Source organism: Malaclemys terrapin, chromosome 3, assembly GCF_027887155.1.
Source record: "Malaclemys terrapin pileata isolate rMalTer1 chromosome 3, rMalTer1.hap1, whole genome shotgun sequence".
NCBI lineage: Eukaryota > Metazoa > Chordata > Testudines > Emydidae > Malaclemys > Malaclemys terrapin.
In genome coordinates this window covers 61,924,662-61,947,936 of record NC_071507.1, presented here as the reverse complement: position 1 = coordinate 61,947,936, position 23,275 = coordinate 61,924,662, and the positions used below count along the sequence as shown (strand labels likewise).

Below are 23,275 nucleotides of genomic sequence, written 5' to 3'. Positions count from 1 at the left end.
GACTTGAACATAAACACTGACCTGCACAATTGGCTTTCCTCTTCTATTCCTTGGGGGGAAAGAGTGGCCAGACCCTCAGTTTCTGGCTACTCTACTAAGAGCAGCTCCCAATGTGCAGGTAGTATCTGAGGTAAGCTCCTCCCAACTCTCACAGAAAGCTGGTCTTCCCAAGTATGGGCACAGTGCTGGAGAAGAGCGATTAGGGATCTTACCTGCCGGACATCCAGACGGTACTTGAGAATGGGATCCACTGCGTCGGGTTCCTTCTGTGTCCACTGCAAGACATAAGAGTAGTTCTTGGATTGCTTCTGGCTGAGTGTGGGGTTGGGAGTGTCGTAGTAAAACTCTGGGTTGTAAGCTTTTGCTGGGAAAGAAAAAGAAAGAAGAGAAAGGGGATGGGTGGGAACTTAAGTTACAAAGTGAGATGGCGAGGGTGGTGAGACTTCGTTGCCCACCTCATCAGCCCCACTGCAGCTGAGGAGATTCTCTGTGCCCAGGGGCATAGGCTGGCATCATGCTAAACACCTCATTTACATTTTAAAAGCCATTCAAACCATAAGTTTCTATGCTCCCATTTCCACTGGCTAAGCTACTGGGGGGGAAGGTAACAACCTAGTGACCCCCAGCACACCATGACAGTGCACCAGTGAAGGCGGCAATGGGTTTAGTTCTGTGGTTGAACTAACTCTGATCTCCCTTCTGTTTGCAGTTTAGATTGAGGCAACTTTAAAGTGGTATTTTTGTTACTCCTGTTTCATCGACTGCTTCATAAAGCTTCCTGCTAACAATCCCTGGGAAAAGATCCTTTGTATCATATTTATATTTTAAGCGGGGAAAGAGCTGGTTTCTGAGCCAATGTCTCCTCCTAGAAATGAAGAGACAGACAGAGAAAAAAAAAGCTCTAGAAAGAAGCTAGATGGGTGGTAACAGAAGGATTTTCCATGGGGCAGCAGCAGCAGCCCTTTATCTGCCTCTGCCTCCACAGATAAGACCAAAGTGAGCTGGCTTTGTGGTAGGAACTGGGTTGGGTAAAATAAGACTCAACCCAAAGCCTTCCTCAAGAGTGCCCCTGAACCTCTTTGAAAATACATCCCCTTTCCTCTGTGCTCCTGGGCTTCCGGTGACAATAGGGTGACCAGACATCCCGATTTTATCGGGACTGTCCCGATATTTGCTTATTTGTCCCGTGTCCCGACCTACCTTTGGTCGGGACGCGAATTGTCCCAATATTTTGCCTCTGCTCACAGGTGGAGCAGACCCCGGAGGGGGCTCGCGCCCCCCCACAGCCCTGACTTCTCCCCCTCCTTCCCCCATTGGATCCCTCCCCAAATCCCCGCCCTGGCCCCATCTCTTCCCCAAGCATGCCGCATTCCTCCTCCTCCCCCCTCCCTCCCAGGCTTGTGCTGATCAGCTGTATGGCGGCGCAACTGCTGGAGAGAGGGGGGAGGTGGAGACGGAGCAGAGGCATGCTGGTGCGGGGGGGGGGGAGGGCGGGGCGTGGAGCTCCGGCGGCCTTTTTTTCCCTTTTTTTTTTTTTGCTCCGCTGTGCCCCTCCCCCCATCCCAATATTTAACCTGTGTGATCTGGTCGCCCTAGGTGACAAGCACCAAAATACCACACTGAAAGCTGCTTTCAGCTGCTCTCCAGCCTTGAGAAGTTTGAATAGGATTCAGGGAAGTGTCCAAACTGTCAAGGGCTTAATTGAATGGAATCCTGTGCCTTCTGAGGTTCAGCCATCACTTGTGAGAGCTGCCCATCCTTGGACGCCAATCAAGGCACCAGGGCCAGAATCTGATTTTGGACACAGATTCCAAGGCCAGAAAGGACCATTGTAATGATCTAGTCTGACCTCCTGTATAACACAGGCCATAGAACTTCCCCAAAATAATTCCTAGACCAGATCTGTTAGAAAAACATCCAATCTCAATTTATAAAAAATGTCAGTGATGGAGAATCCACCAGAACCCTTGGTAAATTGTTCCAGTGGTTAAAATTTTACACCTTATTTCCAGTCTGAATTTGTCTAGCGTCAACTTCCAGCCACCATTAGATCATTTTACACTTTTCTCTGTTAGACTGAAGAGCCCATTGTTAAACATCTGTTCCGCAGGTAGGTATTCATAAACTGGAATCAAGTCATCGCTTAACCTTCTCTTTCCTAAGCTAAATAGATTAAGCTCCTTGAGTCTATCACTATGAGGCACATTTTTTAATCCTTTAATCATTCTCACGGCTCTTCTCTGAAGCCGCTCCAATTTATCAACTTCCTTCTTGAATTGTGGGCACCAGAACTGAACACAGTATTCCAGCAGTGGTTGCACCTGTGCCAAATAGAGAGTTAAAATAACCGCTTTTCTCCTATTCGAGATCCCCCTGTTTGTGTATCCCAGGATTGCATTTGTTCTTTTGGCCACGGTGTTGCACCAGGAACTCATGTTCAGCTGATTATCCACCACAACCCCCAAATCAATTTAGGGTCATTGCTTCCCAGGATAGATTCCCCCATCCTCTAAGGACGCCCCACATTCTTTGTTCCTAGATGAAGACATTTGCAGTTAGCCACATTAAAACACACATTGTTCGCTTGCGCCCAGGTTACCATGCTATCCAGATCACTCTGAATCAGTGACCTGTCCTCTTCATTATATACCAGTCCCTCAATTTGTGTGTCATCTGAAAACTTTTTCAATGATGATTTTACGTTTTCTTCCAGGTCATTGATAAAAATGTTAATAGAGTCGCTGCACCCGGCTTAATGGAGCAGCTCCAGATTTACACTGTTGTGACTGAGCTCAAAATCTGGCCCCAAGAGTGAAAAGGAGCAAGGCAAGAGAGGGGCTTGAATCAGAACTCTCCCTGGACTTTGGGGGAGTCCAGATGCAGATGTGAATTTCCCAGACAGGGGCCATCTCTAAATAGCATGGATTGCTGGAGTGCAGAGCATAAATAACATCACCCCCGACCACTCCCATTGGCAGAACACACTCCTGTCACTTTCCACTTGAAGCATAGGCCCTGTCATTCTATGGAGGTGTAATCAGGCTTAGAAGGATTCAGGGTTTGTTTTCTGTGAACTCTGATGGATAATATGAATGTTTATGTCCAAGTCTTTTTTTCTTATTATTTTTATCGACTTAAATTTTTGCACAAGCAAGAAGTTCAGAACCACCTCAGAGATTAATTACTGCTTATTCAACTTGTCTTGACTGTGGAAGTCAAGTTTCATAATGGATTCCAAAATGATGATAATTACCATCTTGCATAACATTAATTTCTTATTAATTGACTCTGAGATAGAAGTGGCAGCGAAGAGGGGGGGAAAAGAAGCCCTTTAATAACGACTGCGGCATATCAGATACTTTTAAAACTTCACTTCTGGAAAGTTGAACTGTTGCTGGACTTTTTTCCAACTGTTTTGGGGTGAAAGGAGAACCAGAAGGTTACACATTCAGATCATATTTTTGGACCTTATATGTAAGTGAAGCTGGAGAGTGGATTAGCACTGACCAGACCATAGGAGTGTGATGGCAGTGCTGCTAGCAAGGTGTGTGTGGAATTGGTGCGGGACAGCCTAAAAGTCACATTGTGGCTGTAAAACTTTGTAACAAATTAATTTCTTATCTGTGGAAGAAGCTAACACTCCCATGCACTCATCCATTTTAGGTACTTACATGGCCCCCATATCTGAGCACCTCACAATCTTTAAATGAATCACAACACCCCGTAAAGTAGAACAGTACCATTATCCTCATTTTACAGATGGGGAACTGAAGCACAGAGGGGCTAAGTGATTTGCCCAAGGTCACACTAGAAGTCTGTGGCAGAGCAGAGAATAGACCCCCAAGTGGCCCAAGTCCCAGATTCATGCCCTAATTGCTGGGCTATCCTTCCTCTTAGATATATGTGCTAAGAAAGAATTCAAAAGTTTCATGCAGCTGTACGAGTGCTGAGGTTTTCCCTTGACCTGTAGATGTTTGGTCATAAGAATGGGCAGAGAAGTGTGGAATCCGAAAGCTAGCACTGGAAAGCTATGCCCTGGCTCTTGAAAAAGGCTGGAGCAGAAGGAACACACTGGCTGCTAAGGGGATCCTGTCTCATGGGACTGAGCACCACAAACTGAATGGCATTAATCCGTGAATTACCAGCTCCAGGAAGCTGGTAATTCATGTGCTGGAAGCATTTCCAAGTCCACTAGGAATGAGTAAGCTTGCTAGAGTCAGAGTTCGGTTTGACAGAGCACCATGGATTTCATTTTGCAGTGATGGCATAAGTGCTGGCTGCAGGTTAGTGAGGAAAGGGGCATAAGTTACAGAAAGAAACCTAATGCCACACAAATGCCCAGAGGTCTGAAGGGATAGGGGAGGGGTCACTGTAGTTGGTCAAAATAGGATGTTCCAGGAGTGTATCAAGGGAAAAGACTAAGGCCAGCATGGTACCAGTGCCTGAGAAATAACTAAGTGGAAGGTGTGAAATAAAATAGATCCCACCAACCTTCCAATCGCTCCCTGCCACCCCCCCCCCCCCCACACACAGAGTAAGGGCTTGTCTGTACAAATACTTCATCTGCCGCAAGATGGGGTGTAAATCGACCTCTGTAGAAACTGGGGCCCCAGTCAAACCTCAGGTCAAGGGAAAAACTTCTTTAATGATCAGCAGAAGTGGCTGGGTCAGACATGTGATTTGAGCTCAAGCGCCGCTGCCCCTTTCTGCTGCCCATGGAGTTGGAAAGGATTTCACTCACTGTACATGCTGGATTTGCACAAATCCCAGCAGCAAATCCACTGTGTAACAGCAGGAGACCCTGACTAGTTTTTATCTAAGCAGATGTCGCTGCACAAAGATTGGGGGAAACCAGAGGGATACACACTAAAGGACGGGTTTTGTTTTAAAAGAAGGGACTGGAGGTCTTCCAGGGCTGGTGATGGGATGCGGAGTCTTACACGCCTGCTTGGTCAACATTTAAATCCGATTCAGGTTGTCTGTAGCTGAGAGTGAATACCAACAGACAGCTGTACAGTGGCCTATGTGAAATGAGTTTGGTGTGTGTCACTCCTGTTCCTTTAGAACAAGTGTTCACACCACAAAAATGCACCAACCCAATTGGCACTAGCTATCCCCCTTCTAGGCAGTGGCAGCAGAGGCACCAAGGATTGCATGAGCCGTGGAGGCCGAGCTCCCTACTCAGCCCTAGAGGGAGACCTCCCGGAACACAACGGAAGCACCCTGGTGGGGAGAGTGCCTGGCAGCAGCTTGCCTATACTGTACCCACTCTACGGAGAGAGGGCGTCTGTCTCCAGGGCTTGCCAGCCACCAAACTCACTGTAAGCAAGTCAATTAAAAACATAATAAGGAGGAGGCAATTTGTGAGACTTACCAGACACCTGGAAGAGGCAGGTGGAGACCCCCACATCGTTGGAGATGCTGCACTCGTAGCTACCACTGGTCTCCCGGTTCACGCTGTCCACCTTCAACTCTGAGTAGTCCTGCTGCTCTGTGGGGGGCAGTGTCAAGAGGTTCCCATTGAAGCGCCAGACGGCTGTGGCTACCTTCATGGGGCTCCCCTTCAGCATGGTGCACCGCAGGGTGACGCTGCGGCCCATGCCCTGGCGGATGTCCTGAGAAGTTGGTTCCACCACTGGGGGGACTGGAAATCATAATGACAAGAACAGGAAGAAAACCCGTCATTGGAGCAGCAGTCTGTCTCCTGGGCTAGACCCTCACTGGCTGCCACATCATCTCCCGGTATTCACACCCCTGCTACTCTTGACTGCGTATTGCTCCCCTTTGCCAGGGTGTGTCCAATCAACAGCTGCATCAGCCATTTCCCAGCAACTCATGACTGGGCTGGAGCAGGCTGCAGCCACCCTCATCTCCCATGGAGAACACAGGCCCCAGAATACTATACTTCATCTACATCCACACTGCCAAGGTGGGACATCGTACGCAGAGTCCTGGATTATCACCAGGCGGCACCTTCGTATTAACTGTACAGCCCACACTGTCAAGCTCCACAGCCGGCATTTGCCCCACAAGCCCTAAATCAGAACAAGAGCAGTAGTAATTCCTCCAAGCCAGTGTAATCTGCATCAGAAAGAATAGCGAAGTAGCTCCCAAACACTGAAATTGGTTTTCTCCTGTGCAACTTGGTACAGAGGAGGGTTAAAAATATATCAGCTATATAAAATCCTTGTCCCTTGTTAGGATAAAACCTGTCCACCCTCACAGAACGCAGACCCCTTGGAGAGCCGTGGGGCATTAGAGGGCTATAATGGATGCAAGAAGCCAGAGATATACATGACAACGCTGTCTAGCGGTTAGATCAGTGGACTGGATGTCAGGACTTCGGGTTCTGTTTTCATGTTTACCATTGACTGACTGACCTTGGAAGGCAAATCACTTCCTCTCTCCATGCCTGAGTCTCCTTATCAGTCACAAGGGGCTAACATTTATTTGCCTTCCTGGGGATAAGAAGGCTATGAAAATCCATTAGTGTCTGTAACACTCTGAGACCTCCGGAATGCATGAGTGAGGCATGCAGATGGGACCCAGCATGGGGGTAGTGTGAATCACCACTGCGGGGGCTGTACCTATTTTATGTATTAACAGAGGACTTCAGTCACCAGGGCTATCAATCCAGCACCTTCCACCAGCACAGAACTTTTGATTAAGAATAAGAAAAAGTGGGGAAAAACAAAAGCTCTCTTGCTAAAATGAGTGGGGCTGCCCCAGCGTAAGTGAGGGCAGAATCTGGCTCTTGGACGGCCTGAGCTCCAAAAGAGAAAGCAGAGATGTCTTTATGTACGTCTAGTACAATAACTACTCTTCCTCCATGAGCCTGGTAACATCTACAGTCTTGTGGGCAACATTGACCCTTACATGTCTAATGTGAAAAAAATCTCCTCTGCCATGGGGGGCAGGAGCATCTCCAGGTCCGGTACAATAGCGCCTCCTCTGCCAGGTCGCCCTTGCTTGACAGTAACCATCTTATTTTCCAGGTACCTGGCCCAACTCTCAGCCTTCTGGTCCTTCTCTGCAGTTAAATGGATTAAAAACAGCTCTGGACTGAGCGTGCCTTGCCCTGTTGAGTGGCATGGTCAGCTCATTACAGATGGCTTGCTAGCGGCGTGTCTCAGCAGGTGCTCTGAGCACTGACTTGCCTTTGGCTCGAACGTCTCCCACCTCACAGAGTTATAATGTGAGAAGTTGTTTGATTAGACCAAGTGTCATCTTCATCCCCAGCTGCTATCCCATTTCTTGGGTCACATCTGCTCCTGAGTTGAAGCCAGCAGGGCCTCGTGTTCTAATCGAGACCGGCTGGGGAAGTGAAAAAGAGAAGACTTCAAAAGCGACGTGGCGGCGACAGACACACTCATCCAAAGCAAACGAGCTAGCGGGGGGAGCGCCGCCATTTCATTGCACTAAGGAGGCCCTGGAGGTCCATGAGATCTGCAGAAGCAGTGTAGGTCATTATGCTGGAGAGGGGGGCCAGGAGCTAGACAAAAGGTCCCCTTGCTGGCTCCAGGGACACCCTGTGCCCTAGTAAAGAGGAACTGTATGAGGGCAGAAGAGTGACAAGAAGGGAGCAGGGGCAGGGCTGGTAGAACCCAGCTCTTTCCTCAGGGGCTACTGCAGCTCTGAATGTGCAGATGCTCTGGGGCTCTGCCACCATTCTGCAGCATGGGGGTGGGAATGAAGATTCCCTACTCAGACTGCACGGCAACCAGGATATGCGACCATCACTCTTTTGTGTGGGTGCCGGGGGAAAATAAACTGTCGCCTCTGATTACCTTTCTCCCTGGATGGAGACGCCCTTCTCCACAAACACAAGGCAGCACCTCACAAACTTTAATGCATAGGGCTGGGGGAGCTGTCCTGCTAGAAGTACCATAAAGCCAATGTCCTGGCTGCTTGTGGCCATTCAGGTCCCATGACATGCTTTAGGGAGCTAGCCCTGGTTTCCTGGCCAAATTCCAACATGGGCAATTACATACAGGTTCCCCAAACTCCCTTCCATTTCTCCCCTAAAGCCTCTTGTGTAGTGCTGGTGTGCACTGTAAAGTGCCGGCTATGTTCCACCCCAGGGGTGGCTGCATTCAGCACTGGGTGAACAATCTCTGTATACACAGCATTCCAGGCTACTTCTGCATGAAACGTGCTAGGCAAGTGTACAAGGACTATTGTTTTCCTCTGGTGCCAAATAAACCAGAGAACAGCAACGTGGCAAGAAGTGTTATGAAAGGGGTGAAGAGGGCAGAGCCTTACCCTGTCAGCCAGCGTTAAAGCAGCAATACTTCTCCAGCAGGCTTGTTCAGATGCTGCTGCTGTGAAAACACAGGCCAAGACAGCCCGCCTTAGCCACAAAACTATTGTGCAACAGTCAAAACCATAATCACTCACCTGCTCGTTAGGAACAAATAAAACCAACCAAATTAGGATGGCTTCACTCGGTCAACCCAGGGATCTGAAAGCCAAGAGAGATCCCAGGCAGCATCCTCACAGCAGCCAGTCTGGGAGCTTTGCAGCAAATGGGGCTGCCGGGGTAGCAGGGCTATTTTTAGAAGAAGTCCCAGGGCGCTCATGGCGAAAAAGAGCAGGAGTCAGGGAAGTAGAGTGAAGAAATGTCAAGTGTCCGGGGTGGAGTTTTGGGCCCCAATCACGATCTGATTTTCTTCGTTTCCTGGAAGTTATTTGAACCACACTTGAGACTCATTCCTCACAAAGGAATCAAAGTTCCCAGGTGAGAAATCCAGTCCACGGTCTCCCTGGTCTGTCACTGTGCAGCCTCCCAGACTGTGCCAGATGGTGACGGCCAAAGTTCTCAGTGAAATGTGTTAGTCTCGGGTCCACCTGCCCTGCAGGAACATCCACAAATGTCGAGGAAACTTCCTCCCAGCCCCAGGAAAGTCCCGGGCTCCACGAGTCACATGACAGCAGCACTGCCCCTGTGCACAAAGCCTGAGAAAATTGGTTTTGATAATATGGAGGAAGCCTCTCCGCGTAACCCGGGGCAGGGCACAGATTAGCGGCACAGTCCCTGCGTGGCCCTCAACTCAAAGCTGCAAGGTGGAAGTGGTGTCAATTATTGGACACAGAGGAGTGAACAGTGCTGACTGCTCTCTTATACGTTGCTCCATGACTTGGAGACAGCCCGCCTCCCCTTCACATCCAACCTAAACCTGTAGCAGACAGTCAAGCAATCACTGGGAGCCGGTACCTATCTCGGTGTGTGGCCAGTCATCCTGTTCTCCACTCCACGCAGCCCACTGGGAGCTGCCACATGTGTTCTTCTCCATGGAGTCACATCACTGCGGACTCTCCTGTCACCGCCTCTCTGCATCCCACTGCCATGGCGAGTGCCCTGCCAAACAGCGCCCTCCGGCACGGTGGGGATGTAGTGCGAGCCCATGGCTGAGTGGCCCCTTTCCATCTTTCCCTGGTTCGGGCCACAGCTCCTTGGTACTGGGATCATTATTTATACCATGCTGGATTTGTTGCTTTACAACAGGTGAAAAATGCGATGCAGAAAGCCAAAAGACACGCCCAGGTCCCTGCCTGGAGCTCATAGGCCAAAGGCATGAATGTGATTTCTGGGTGACAGGTGGAATTTGAAAGAAAAAGGGGCAGAGGACTCGGCTTGCATTAGCGGAGAGGCTCCTACCTGGAGCCTAGAGGAGGAAGGCACAAAGTGAGGGATGGCAGAAGAGAAGGGAGAGAAGCCTGGGTAGGACAGCGGGAGAGAGAGGGAGCCTGAGCTGGAGATGCAGGTGAGAGCGGTGCCGTAGTGAGCTGTGGAAGGGGAGGGAGGAGCTTGAGCTGCATGGGGAAGGTGATGGACAAGCCAGCGTCCAGATGTAAGAAGGGTCAAGTTAACTAGAGTTAGATGAACCAACTCCAACAGCAGCACCAGCATGGACCTGAGTCCTGAATTCAACCCAGTCTCCTCCACAAACAGCTCTGGTATGTGCAGGCTGAAAAAAGATGAACTCTAGCTTGCTTTTTCCAAGAATGTCCATGCTCCTCTCCATGGCCCGGTTCTGGTCAGGACCAAACCCAGAAACACCCATGTGTATTAAGCAACACAAAGTAAGAAGTAATTAATACTCTGCAGATCTCAAAGCACTTTACTAACACTAAGGAATTCTCAACCGGGCTGCCTCAGCGCTGGTATTCTCACTATTTTACAGATAGGGAAACTGAGGCACAGGGCAGGGAACTGACTTGCCCAAGGTCACAGAGTCAGCAGCAGAGCTGGTAATAGAGCCCTGGAGTCCTGCCACCTAGTTCTGTGCTTTAACCATCACACCAGGCTTTGTGTGTCACAGAGTACCCATTTAGAGCCTCTTGGGGTATGTCTACACTGCAATAAAACAGCCACGGCTGGCCCGTTTCAGCCGACTCGGACTCATGGAGCTATAAAACTGCGGTATAGATGTTTGGGCTGAGGCTGGAGCCCGGGCCCTGAGATCCTCCCCTTTCCGGGTCCCAGAGCCCTGGCTCCAGTCCAAACCCGATTGTCTACACCGCTATTTTACAGCCCCGCAGCCCGAGCCTGAATGAGCTGAAAGGGGCCAGCCCCGGCTGTTTTATTGCCTTGTAGCCACATGTTTAGAAAATTCTTAGTTTTTATTCAAAACATACAAAAATAAATTCCAGCTGCGAGTGACAGAAATAACAAAGTCTCTCTAGATTAGAGAGCAGTTTTATTCTCCGTAGCCCTCAGACTGCTCTGCTGCTCAACTCTCCCTCCAAACTTAGACACAAACTTAAAATGCGAGCTGTAACCCTCTACCCCAGACGCTTACAGCCGATAGGAACAGAGCAACTCCTGCAGATTCCATTTTATCCCATGTGCATGAGCTGAGATAATCCAGGAACTAAGGGGTCAGTTAAAACTGCAAAAGAACAAACATAACCAGGAGCGGAATTACCATTAAACACTCCATGCAGTGGCACGGGCCCCCCAACGACAGGGGGCCCCCATGGCTGGTGGTCCCGCGATGCTCCCAGAAGCGGCCGGCTGCTGGCACATCTCTGCACGCCCCTGGTGGGGGCAGGGCCGGCGCAACCCATTAGGCGACCTAGGCGGTCGCCTAGGGCACTATAATTTGGGAGGCGGCGACCGCAGCAGTATTTCGGCTGTGGGACCTTCCACTGCCTCTATGGGGGGCGGTATTTCGGGGTGGGACCTTCCGCCGCCTAGGGCGGCAGAAATGCTGGCGGCGCTCTTGGGTGGGGGGGAGGCGGCTCCACATGCTGCCCCCACCCTGGGCAGTGCATGGAGACCTGCTGCTCCCTTCCCCTCATGGGGTGCGCAGAGACGTGCCAGCAGCAGGGCTAAGGCAGCTCCCTGCCCACTCTGTCTCCCTCCCTCCACGCCACTCCTGGAAGCAGCTGGCATGTCCGTGCGGCCCCCCAGGGTGGGGGTGTCTCCACGCATTGCCCGTGCCCTGAGCGCCAACTCCACAGCTCCCATTGGCCGGGAACTGCAGCCAATGGGAGCTGTGGGGGCAGCGCCTGCGGGCAGCGGCATGCAGAGAACCCCTGCCTCCCCCCCGCCTAAGAGGCGCTGCTGGAGGGGTGTGTGCGCCGGTCACTTTGGGAGCCACACCACCTGAGGTAAGCACCACCCCTCTGCCCCCCTCCTGCACCCCAGCTCCCTACCCCAGCCCAGAGTCCGCACTCCGCATCCAAACTTCCTCCCAGAGCCTGCACCCCTCACTCCTCCTCCCACACCCTAATCCCCTGCCCCAGCCCAGAGCCTGCATCCAAACTCCCTTCCAGAGCCCTCATCCCTCACCCCCGCCTGCACCCCAAGCCCCGCCCCAATCAAGGTACCTCACTTTATTTTCATTTACTTCCTATTATTTAAAATATAGGAGGAGGATGAAGAAAAAAAAAAGAATGAAAAATGGGGGCGGGGGGGAGAGAGATAAGAGAGAATGTTCTTTTTCTTGGCTGGGTCCTGAGTGGGTCGGGGGGGGGGGGGGCAGGAAAATGAAGCTGTGCACAGGGCCCCACTAACTCTAAATCCGCCACTGAACCTCACACCCACACTGCTGTGAGAAAGACTGCCCTTTCTGGGAAGGGATTGTTATTAACTGGGTTTTGTATTACACAAGTTATCCCAAGTGGCTGCAAAAATCTCTCAATGGAACTTCTAATCATGGCAGGGAAACCAGCATGTGCCAGTCTCAGGGCCTTATTAGACACACCTGACCCCATCCATTTCTCTCCTAACTTGTGAGAGGGAGCTGCCAACGGCCTGGCACTCATTACATGCACACACTGGCTGCCTCCTCATTCTCTTTCCGCTGAGGTTCAGCATTAACACCACCACCCCGTTAAAGGTTGCTGGGGCCTACCAGCTGACCTGCAGCACAGCATACCAAGCAGTGAAATCAAGCAGGAATCCCCTCTTCTATCAGTATCACCAGATCACAGGAAGGCAGAGAGGCCAGGGCCCTGGGGAAGGTGGAAGTGAGTCTATGATGATACTACTCCTGTTGCTGTGGCTACTGCTATATGTGCATATTGGGCCTAGGATACGTGGAGCTCTATGTAACTGCTCATAGCTGTCCTACCTATCCTACACAATATTGTAACAACAACACGGACATCTAGGGTGTCCTGGCCATCACAACACTGTACACCGGGGAGCAGCAGGGATAGCACTCATTCTCTTCTTCCAAAAGAACAGACCCCTACCCACCCGAGCTAAAGGGGACTTTGGTCCTGTACTGCTGTAACACAGAGCTGAGCCGTTTGGCTGCCATCCAGTAGCACACACACGCATATAAGGTAGTTGAAGGACTTATTCTCAGTACACTAGTAAGGCACATTGGGTCCCATATGGAAACATCTATGCTAGGGACGTTTACATGCTCAATCTCACATGCTTGTTTAGCAAAATAGAAAATGGTACGGCCTACTGGTTAGAGCAGGGAAGCATCAATAAAGCTCTCTCAGTTCTAATCTCAGCTCCAACACAGATGCTCTCTGTGGCTCTGCAAAAGGCACTGCCCCGCTCTGTGACTCAGTTTCCCCCTCTGTAAAATGGGATGATGATAATAATACCCACCCTGCTCACATAGTGGAGTCTTAAGGATTGCGTGTCCATAAAACGCTTTGAAGCCAAGCTCTAAGAATTGCCATTCTTACTAACTCAACAAATCTGTCTAAGCACACTCTCTGTTTGCATTGTTGGAACTCAGAGGGGACGGGAGGCTGAGGTTCGGAGGAGAGCAGGGTTGTCCTAATGCCAGTCACATACTTTTATGTTTTTAAAAGAGAAGCAAGTTAAAATGTAGGCACATACAGGTGGAATCTCAGCTTGCCAGCTCTCTTCTACAAACTGCCGAAGCCAATTAGCTCAACTAGTCAAACCTTATTGTAGTAAAGGTTTTCTTTAGCGATTTACTCTGAGATTAGCTGCAGCGCTTAGTAGATTACACCACTGTTTCCCACAGCAGACGTTGGAATGGAGTCCATTCTGGGTGGGAATCTCCAGGCCTTTTGCCCCACATACGCTCCTCCTAAAAGCAGACCTAGTCCAGACATTCTGGAACTCTGCTTAGAATGAGTGTCCAATTAATTCATGGTAACGAGACACTACACAGACAAGTACTCCCCTGCAGTGTAAAGCCACATCGTTCCCATGGCTCTGTTACCTTGAAGTGCTAGGTTTCACCACACTTGGTTTCCTTAATTGAAAAAAACAAGTCGAAAAAGATGGCACAGGCACAGTAACACACACACACACACACACACACACACACACACACACACACACACACACACACACACACACACACACACACAGAGTAATGTATACAAATAACTCCAACCCATCACCAGATCAGACAGGGCATGTATACAAGAGATTAAAATAATGAAGATACCCATTTTAGAACAGGATGCAGCATGCTAGTGTCTTAGTTACTAGCACATCAATGGCATAGTGCAAATCGAGGATTTTAGCACTAATTTAGAGAGACTGCTGTAACCAAGCCACGGTCAATTAGGGCTTCACTATTTTGCTAAATGCAGCAACATGGAACTTCATGGCAACAGCTAAGATAGAACTCCAATTCGCCTATCCTGAAAACCACCCACCTTTGCAACTTTAGAAAAGAATCTCCCTTGGCTGTTAGCAATATAGGACCAATGACACACAGTTGAGGTTCTGTTTCCATTCTCTAGGGGACATTGGTGTACACGCACACACTGGCATTCAAATTCATTTCTAATGACACATCAGGATGGTGACAACCTTCAACTCCTAACAGTCTATGTGGGGTTTCTATCCAACCACTCAATAAACATCGGCCAATTATATTGTACCCAAAATGTTTTCCGAATGTGTGTCTCTCTCTAGATTAGGACAGGAAACACTTCATCCTGCTTTTTAAGGATGTACAGGAAAGCTACACGACCAGCTAGGGTCAGGAAGTAAAGAATCCCAGTCCCAGCTGAAACTGCATGGGGGAATTCAGGGAGGCAAATAGGATCCCCCAGACTAGAATTTGGCAAGATGCCAGGCCGGACATGCCTATGAAAGCGTCCCAATATTAGCATCCAGTCTTATGCACAGCAAGAAGTTCCAAAGGCCAGTGCCCTCCACACAGCCTGGATGGACACCTCTGTGCCCCAGCAAACCCAGGCCAGCAGGCGGTGTGGTTCCTATGGAAGAACTGAAAAGCAGCAGCCCCCGCTGCATTCACAGGAAGCACCCGGAGAAGCTCTCGGCCACATTTCACTCTGACTATCCAAGCCCTTGACAAGGTCACTCTGGCATTTATTCTAACTCTTTACATTTCCCCTTTCCCTCCTCCTCCCCCTCTGATCGTCACCAGCCAGGAGCACAGCTTTATTGTATATTCCGGCTTAATTCTCTCTGGGGACAAACAGGGCCTCGGAGTTTTAAATGCCAGCAGAGTCACATACAAGGGAAAAAGAGAAAAGAAAGGAAATTGAATGTGCTGCTCTGTCTGACTCTTCTGAGCATCGCAGAGGGCTGCAGGGAACCAGCACTCAGTGGCTGCCAGAGACAGATGAACAAGCCCCGGCAATAAGGGCAAGGGTAGAGGGCAGCTGGTACCATTTCCACCCTCCGAGAAGAATCACAGACAGGGAGTCTTTTATGCTGCAAGGGGGGAAAACTAAGCCCCCAGCATTAGTGTGAAGAAGTGAAAGTAGACCCTTTAGTGTCTAGTGCGTGGATCCAGGGACAAGCCCCTCCAGATTCCCAAGCAGGACTTTGGAACAATCAGAGAAGAGACTGGTAATCTTCCCAGGTTTTACACTGAGCCCAGTGCTTGCCGAGACAGGACTTTGGGCATTTAGCGAATGCTGTTGGGATACCCATGCAACACACACCTGATCAATAAAGCTCATACTTATGCACCTCCCTATGGAGTTTCAGCACCTCGATTTAAGGAATTCCCCAGTAAAATGGGACATGCCTGAGCTTCAGACTCAAGTTAACGCTTCCTGCTGTTGGGGACCATAGGAGCAGGCCTTCTGTATGCTAGTCTCCTTGCACCCAAGACATCACCTTTAAAGTCCTAACAAAAGGCACAGATGGATACGACATGCATATTTTCATCCAAACCAAATGACAAATCTTTGACTTTCAGAGACTGCTCAACAAGCAGCCAATTAGCACCATCTGTGGGTTTGATTTCTGTGGTGTATTACTGCCTACTAGGAACTGGGCTGAGACCCTCTGGTCCCCCACTACTGAATTCACACGGACCTCAGAACAGCCATTAGCTAGGAATGGCTCTTGGTCAATGCTGGCTGGATTCAAAGTAGCACTCTGGAAGGGAAAGGTTCTGTAACCCATTACCAGCTGCCGGGAATTCCAGTCCCCTGTATGTTTGGGCCTTTTAATAAAATTCACTGAAAGTTAAAAGCAGTGAAACTGCAGGTAAAGTGCTGCTGAAAACAGCAAACATCGTAAGGGAGGAGAAGAATTACTGCTGTAAAATGCAATGATCCTCAAAGCCACAGTTAGTCAGAGCCTTTTGCTTACAGCTGGGCTATAGCTTTTCCTTGCCTTCTGTTTTGAGTCTACATACTAAGTTGGGAGCACTAGACACTCTCTAGCTGCTTCCAAAACAGACAGAGGAAGTGACAGGAGAGCAGCCAGAGACAGAAATAGTTATTAAAAACCAGAGTTGTGTCAACACAAAGGGCAGGGCCTAAAGTATGAAGGGGAGGGGTCCCAAGCCAGGAAGAGTCTGGTGGGGAAGGAAAGCAGTCTAAGGCAATTATAATAGCAAAATATTGACTATTAATCATTAATATGTTTAATTTGAATTTTTAGCCATTACCTATTATACAGACAAGATGTGGAGGCTGGGTGCTAAGGGTTAACAACAACAGTCCAATTTATCTACAGAACAGGGTCAGAGCAAGCTTCCCCCAGATCCCATCTCTCTCCTCAGATTGGCTTTCAGCCCCTCGTCTGGATCTTGGGGCAATAGGGAAGTTCAGTCTCCATGACCCTTTCAGTCCTTGGGTTCTTCGTTGAGGCTTCCAGGAAAAAAAGCTGATCAATGCCACTCCTGGAAGTGGTGTTTGTCCTATGGACCTGTCCCCATGAAAATGCTGGGAGATGTTCAACTTGGTTCTCATCAGCCATTAGATGGTAGCAGCTTTTGGACATTACTAATGTGGGAAGAATTGTGAGCTGGGGTATTACCAGCACCACTTAGCAGGTGGGGACAGAGAGGCAGACAGATTACATGATTTGTTTAGGGTCACACAAGGAGTCAGTGGCAGAATTTGGAATAGAATCCAGGAGCCCTGACTCCAGGTCTAACTGCCTGACCCTACTTTCTGGGCTCTCAGCAGGAGTCAGTGTCACTGCTGGGATTAGAACTCAGGAGGTTCCTGGCTCTCAGTTTTGTGCTCAAACTACTAGCAAATGCTGCCTGACTCAGAGAGGAGCAATGAGCCATGCGATGGGGACTCCCTTGCCAAAGCTGTGACACTTGACATATTCTCGCCCTATTATCACTCTTGGACACTGTATTTCTACAAGGGAGGAACATCCCAAGCCCACTAGCGAAACTCTGGAGCACCTTACAGAAACTGGCTTTAGCTGCATTATTCAGAGCTCTGTGGTTTCTGACAGCTGCAGGCATTGTGCATTCATAGAAATCATTCTTCTGAATTCAGGGTGCTTTCTGCAGCAGAGGGCACTGGAAGGAGACCGATGACAGAATTGGCATCCACTCAAGGACAGCTGCCTGCTGCCCACCCCCAGTGCCTGCTTCCCTCGCCCTCCCCATCTGGCCAACAGCTCTGTCTCATCTCATCTGGACTCAGACCCGGAGAGAGATTTATTTGTTAGCCCACTCACCAGATAAACACGTTTTGACATTTGATTTGCCAGACTCCTTCAGTGACAGACTTCAAACTGGGCTGGCATCAAAGGAGCATCTCGGAGGAGCTGAGTCCACTTATCGCAGAGGCAGCAGCACCTCACAGAGTCATCCTTTTAATATCAAGTGGAGGGGATTTAATCTGCAGCAGAGGGGAGCTCGCAAAGCAAGGGGTGGGAAGTACATTTCCCAACAACAGACTGGAGTGCTCTCCGGTTGCTTTTCTTTCCCCACTCTATCACAGCAGGATGGATTTTATTCCAGGGAGGCAATGATGGGGGTCCATTCTACAAAGAATCGGTCACTCCCATTCCTGGCTCTTCCAATTACACCAACAAGAATTGCAATACATCCCCCCATTCTCATCCAGGGCATCAAAACTCAGGATTGGGTTCCAGATTTGAACCAGTTCTTCAGCAGTTCTTATCTGGAGGGTTGCAGTTATCATGCATTCTGTAATGTGGCATGCAGCTTTTTGAAACCTCTTTGTGATGCCCCTCATTGATTGGGGCACCTCTAGCACTCAAAGCACTCAGCAGTGACAACGGCATTTTTATGAGTTTGGGTAACATATGTCGATTGCTGAGCCATCCCATCAGGGAAGGGATAAACCTTCTCTACACATGTCTGGGGAGAACCCCGGGGGTATTGCACTCAGATCTGGGAACCTTGGTCTCAGAGGAGTCATGTCCCAGATCAGAGTGTCGAGAGCCTTCTCTATATAGCTCTCGGGAAACTCCAGTTCTCTGTTCTGAGCACTTCATTACTATAAAGATAGTGACAAAGTGATGCGAGTTCAGAAAAGAGCAGAAAAATGATCAAAGAGGTGGAGGGACTTACTTACGGGAAAAGATTAAGAGATTTAAATATATTTAGCCTGGCTAAGCTACAGCTGGGGGAAGGGAGGGAGAAGTTAACATCGCCTGCAAATATCTGAAGGATATAAACACTAAGGATAGAGAGTAATTTAGCATGGACCAACGGAAGGTAAGTAGGACTAATAGGGTCAACTTAAGAAAAGAAAAGTTTAGGCTGAATGTCAGGAAATCTTTTAATTCTTTACCGATTTAGGCAAAATGATGGAAAAACCAATATGGGATGAAGTTAGTAAAGAATTTAAAGATGGCAGCATAATTAATGCCAAACTTGGTTTTATGGAAAAATCACTCTTCTCAAAAAACAATATAAAATGTATTTGACTAGATCACAAGTTTGCTTGAAAAAAAAGCAAAGGTGTTGACATAATACCCTTAGATTTCCATAAGACAGTTGACGTAGTCCCGCATGACATTCTGATTTAAAAAACATTAGCACTATAGAAAAATCTATATAGCCCATGTTAAATGGATTAAAAAGTGGTTAACTAATAGAATGCAAAAAGTAATAGTAAATGAGGAATGTTTCTAGTGCGGTCCCACAGGGATCTCTTCTCAGCCCAATGCTGTTCAATATCAATGCTATCAATATCTTTGCAAATTTTACCGGCAATGATCTTATATTATCTTCCAGTTAATTGGTAGAGCACACTAAAAATAGTGTAGTGGTAAATAATGACGTGGACAGGTCAGTAATACAGACTAACCTGGATTGCTTGGTAAGGTGGGTTCATTTGAACAATAATGTGTTTTAAACACAGCCAAATGCAAGGTCATGTGTCTAGGAACAAAGAATGTAAAGTCACACATAAAAGAGCTATCCTGGAAACCTGTCTCTGAGAAGGACTTAGGGGTCATGATAACGAACTGAAGATAAGCTCTCAATGCAATGCTGTAGCTAAGAAGGCGAATGCAATCCTTGGCTCTATAAGCAAGGGAATATCGAGTAGGGAAATGGTATTACTCTGCATTGAGACTATTAGTGGAATACTGTGTCCAAGAATGGTGTCCACACTTCCAAAAGGATGTTGACAAATTGGACAGGATTCAGAAGAAATACAAAAATGATTAGAGGACTGGAAAACCTACATTATAGTGAGAAACTAAAGCAGCTAGATCTATTTACTGTGTTAAAGAGAATGTTAGATGATTTGATCACAGTCTAGAAGACCTACACGGGGAAGAGATTTCTAATAGAAAATGGCTCTTTAATCTAGCAGAAAAAGACATAATGAGCTCCAATGATTGGAAGCTGAAGCTAGACAAATTTAGACTAGAAATAAATCACAAAATTTTAATGGGGAGGGTAATAAATCACTGGAACAACTTACCTCAGGACATGGGTACAGATCCTCAAAAGGTATTTGGGTGCCCAGCTCTTGGGCCATGGTGGATTCCCCCTCACTTGCAGTCTAAGTCAAGACTGGGTGTCTTTCTAAAGAATACACAACAGCCCCTGGCTGCATAGTGTCATTTCAAATGAGAGGGACCACACAAGGGGGCGTCCTGCCCCTGGAGAGGCACTAGAGAGCAAGCCTGCACCACTACTTACCCCACAGTGGCTCCTGTCCTGGCTCCTTGCTCTGTCTCATTGGCTCTCACCACAGCTTGCAGGCGGGGCTGTCCCCCGTGATGCCCTGACCTGCCCCTTTCCTGGTCCTTGCATCACTGGGTCACCTGCCCCAAGCTGGGCTGCTGTGGGCCAAAAAGTGATTGGGCAATGGCCTATGTGATCCCCCACCTCTGCGTCCTATGACTATATCTCAAACAGAAGTGATGGCTTTGATGCAGTGATTACTGGGTGTGGGTCTTTAGCTTGAGCTACACGGGAGGTCAGATTAGATCATAATGCTCCCTTCTGGCATTAAAAAAAAATTAAGAATCTATTAGATCCATTAGTGAAGAAAAAGCTATTCTTGCAATTAAATCATTTTTCCACCTGTGCAGACAGCAGAAAAACCTCAAGGTGAGAACAAACAATCTTTTGCTTTCTCACAATTCTGCGGAAGCTGGGCTTCCACCCCACTCTTTGCCTGTGAGGAGAATTTGGGAGGCACAACTTTAGCCATAAGGAAGCCCAAATTTCTAATGGGTTTCCAACAAAATAGCAAATAGCTTCATTTGTGTGCACAAAATACTTTTCATGTGCACATGCAAAGTCAGTGGTGGGTGTCTATGCACCAAACTAAAATACACAACTGCTTGTTTCTACATACAAATGCAGGTTTTGCATGCACAAACAAGTGCAAAGCAAAAAAATGGGGCAAATCACTATTGGAGGCCTAACGAAAATTGGCCCCCGCGTGTCCCTGTATTTTCCTCAGGCCCAATTAGCTGTTGCTATTGTCTCATCTCTTCAAATTCTCCTTTATCCTGTTCCCAGCAAAACATCTTACATTCAGTGCCACTTCCTCTCCCGTCTTTGCCAAAGCCCCAGTCTCCCATTTCACAGCACAGCAAGTAATTGGCCAGGAGGCCATGTACTATGCATATGCTATGAACTATTAAGGAAATCCCAGCAGGACCATCACTTTTAAGCCCATTTATATTGCATTAAACTGCTATTAGCTACTATATTCTGGCTCGCAATTAGGATGGTAAAATGTCTCTTCACTATAAACACTAAGTAAGGAAATCCCTGATCAGTGCAAATGCCGTTTTCATTTATTGTCCCTGGAGCTAGCCCTCAGCCACTCTCTGGAACCAGCATTAGTTTTGGAATGACAGCCAACTCCTGCTATCAGTTGCGCCCAGAATACTTGGGCCCACGTCTCAGCACATTTGCAATGGGTGAGATTTATGGAGCTCATTGGATCTGAAGCAGAAATAGGTTGCAGCAACCTTGGGCTACAGATGACTGGCTGGAATGGTCGTCAGAATCACTCACCACTGCCACTCCACGTTCAGCCACACAGGTCACTGTGAAGCAATGCAAGATTTTCCCGTCCCATTCTGAGCAGAGTTTTCAACCCTCCCTCCCCACCCCAGGAACTCACAAGAGAAGAATCCAGGGTTAGAGACAGGATTCCACCCAGTCAGTTGCAATTAGAGGTTTCCTAGGTTTTCTAAGGTCGGTTGTGACCAGAGCTGTGTGAAAGACTCACAGTCAAGCCTGAAACCATATGAAATGCAATGGGTCTGCATAGGAACATAAGACTCAGGCCCTGTCTGTCAATCCCTGGACCCAATGAGGGTTCTGTAGTGAACTCATGCAAGATATGCAGCCTCACTTGGGGGCTCACCAAGTTACTTGCCAACTTTGTCTGATTTTTGGAGACCATTTAAACCCAAAAATCACAGCTAAAATTTGAGGAAGAAGAGAAGACTGTGCAGTGGGGAAGTGGGGGTAGGGGTGGACATTAGAATCCACGTGAGCAGAAACAGGAAAATGCCCAATCTCAGTGCAAAGAGAAAAGGCTGGCATTGACTGGGAGGTATTTCTGCCTCAATCAGAGATTGGCACACCCAGAAAAGTACAGATCAGAATATGAACAGTGTCTTCCTATAGGGAGCTTTAAAAGATGACCTTCCTAGAGAGCTGAGGTCCTAGCTTCCCCAGCACAACAGTCCTGGCACAGGTTGGGAGTGGAGAGAATACTGTACCTGTCAAGGAATCCCTGGATACCTCTGGAATTTACTTTGCATGGAAACATTTTCCCTTTGGGCAAATGGAGTTGGTGATGTTTCAAAGTTTGGATCAGGAATGGTGGGGGCTAATTCTAATCCAGAAGCCCTCTCTGGATGCTTAGCTTCCTAGTAGAGTTTCTGTTCACACTGGGAGTGTCTCAGGGATGTCCCCTCTATATTAAATCCCCTCAAACCTCCCTCACCCCAAGAGTGGTATTATATTCTGCAGACTCCCATCAGCTGCTGGCTGGAGTCCTCCAGCAGGTTCTGGGGGAAACGGTTCTGCTCCAGTGACAGCGTCCCTTCCTCCCATAGGACTCAGAAAGAAGTGAAGGGGTGTCATTCAAGTGTCCCCGAGCGCAGCCTGCCCTAAGATACAGCCTGCAGCTACAGACATACCCAAACTGGTGAACTCCAGCAACAAGCAGTTACCGCTCCTCCCTTAGGGAAATGCAGGTGTTCGGGCTGGCTGGGTTTCAGCTCTCAATGTCACAAAGTCCTTGTGCCCCTTCTTCCCTGGTTTAGCTCCTAAAGGCTTGGGTGGAGACTGATCTGCCATGCTCATCATGATTCACTAGTGATATCTGCACTGTGCCTGAGGCACTTGGGCAGAGCTTGATGGTTAGTATTGGGAGGGGACTTCTTTTGGAGATTCCCACATTTTCTTTTCATCTCCCCCAATGATCTCCTCTTCCTCTGCTCCCCCAACATTTCCTGAATTGTGGTGACTCTTCCTCCAGATGGGAAGGACTCAGCGTGGCTCTCTCCAGGGCATTGAGAATTAGCTGGGGTGCATGCAGCATTCAGGAATGGAAAAACATGCACCCGTCTCCCCTGCCTTGCTCTGAGGCCTAGAGAATGAGGACCTAAGAGCAGGGCCGGCTCCAGGGTTTTTGCCGCCCCAAGCGGCACAAAAAAAAAAAAAAAAAAAAAGAAAAGCCGCAATCATGATCTGCGACGGCAATTTGGCGGGAGGTCCTTCGCTCCGAGCAGGAGTGAGGGACCGTCCACTGAATTGACGCCGAATAGCTGGACGTGCCGCCCCTCGCCGGAGTGGCCGCCCCAACACCTGCTTGGCAAGCTGGTGCCTGGAGCCGGCCCTGCCTAAGAGCAGCCTCCCAACGCTCTTCTCCAGCCTCCCAGTGATGTTAGCGCTACAGATCTGAACACAACACAGGAGATGGCCCAAGCCCAGACAGGCCCTGAGAACTGGGCAAAATGGTGTTCCTTCCATGGGGAGCTCATCAGAGGGCTGGGTGTGTTACAAATGGGTTACGGAGCCTTTCCATCCTGGGAACATTCACATAGATTAGAGATGGGTGCCAGCTGTGTAGTTCCTATTTAGACCAGAACAGAACATCCACGAACCTCAGGGGAGTTGAT

The 23,275-nt window shown here is 48.7% G+C and overlaps 1 protein-coding gene across 3 annotated transcripts in view; it reads right to left on the bottom strand.

The window, feature by feature from the left end:
- Positions 1-23,275, bottom strand: part of MDGA1 (MAM domain containing glycosylphosphatidylinositol anchor 1) — a 200,230-nt gene that overhangs the window by 69,500 nt on the left and 107,455 nt on the right. For all 3 annotated transcript variants that reach the window (XM_054021452.1, XM_054021453.1, XM_054021454.1), the window contains 2 exons: positions 5,375-5,644; positions 213-364 (listed from right to left, as the gene is read on the bottom strand). In XM_054021452.1, the coding sequence (XP_053877427.1) occupies positions 213-364; positions 5,375-5,644 (422 nt within the window). The remainder of the gene's footprint in view (positions 1-212; positions 365-5,374; positions 5,645-23,275) is intronic.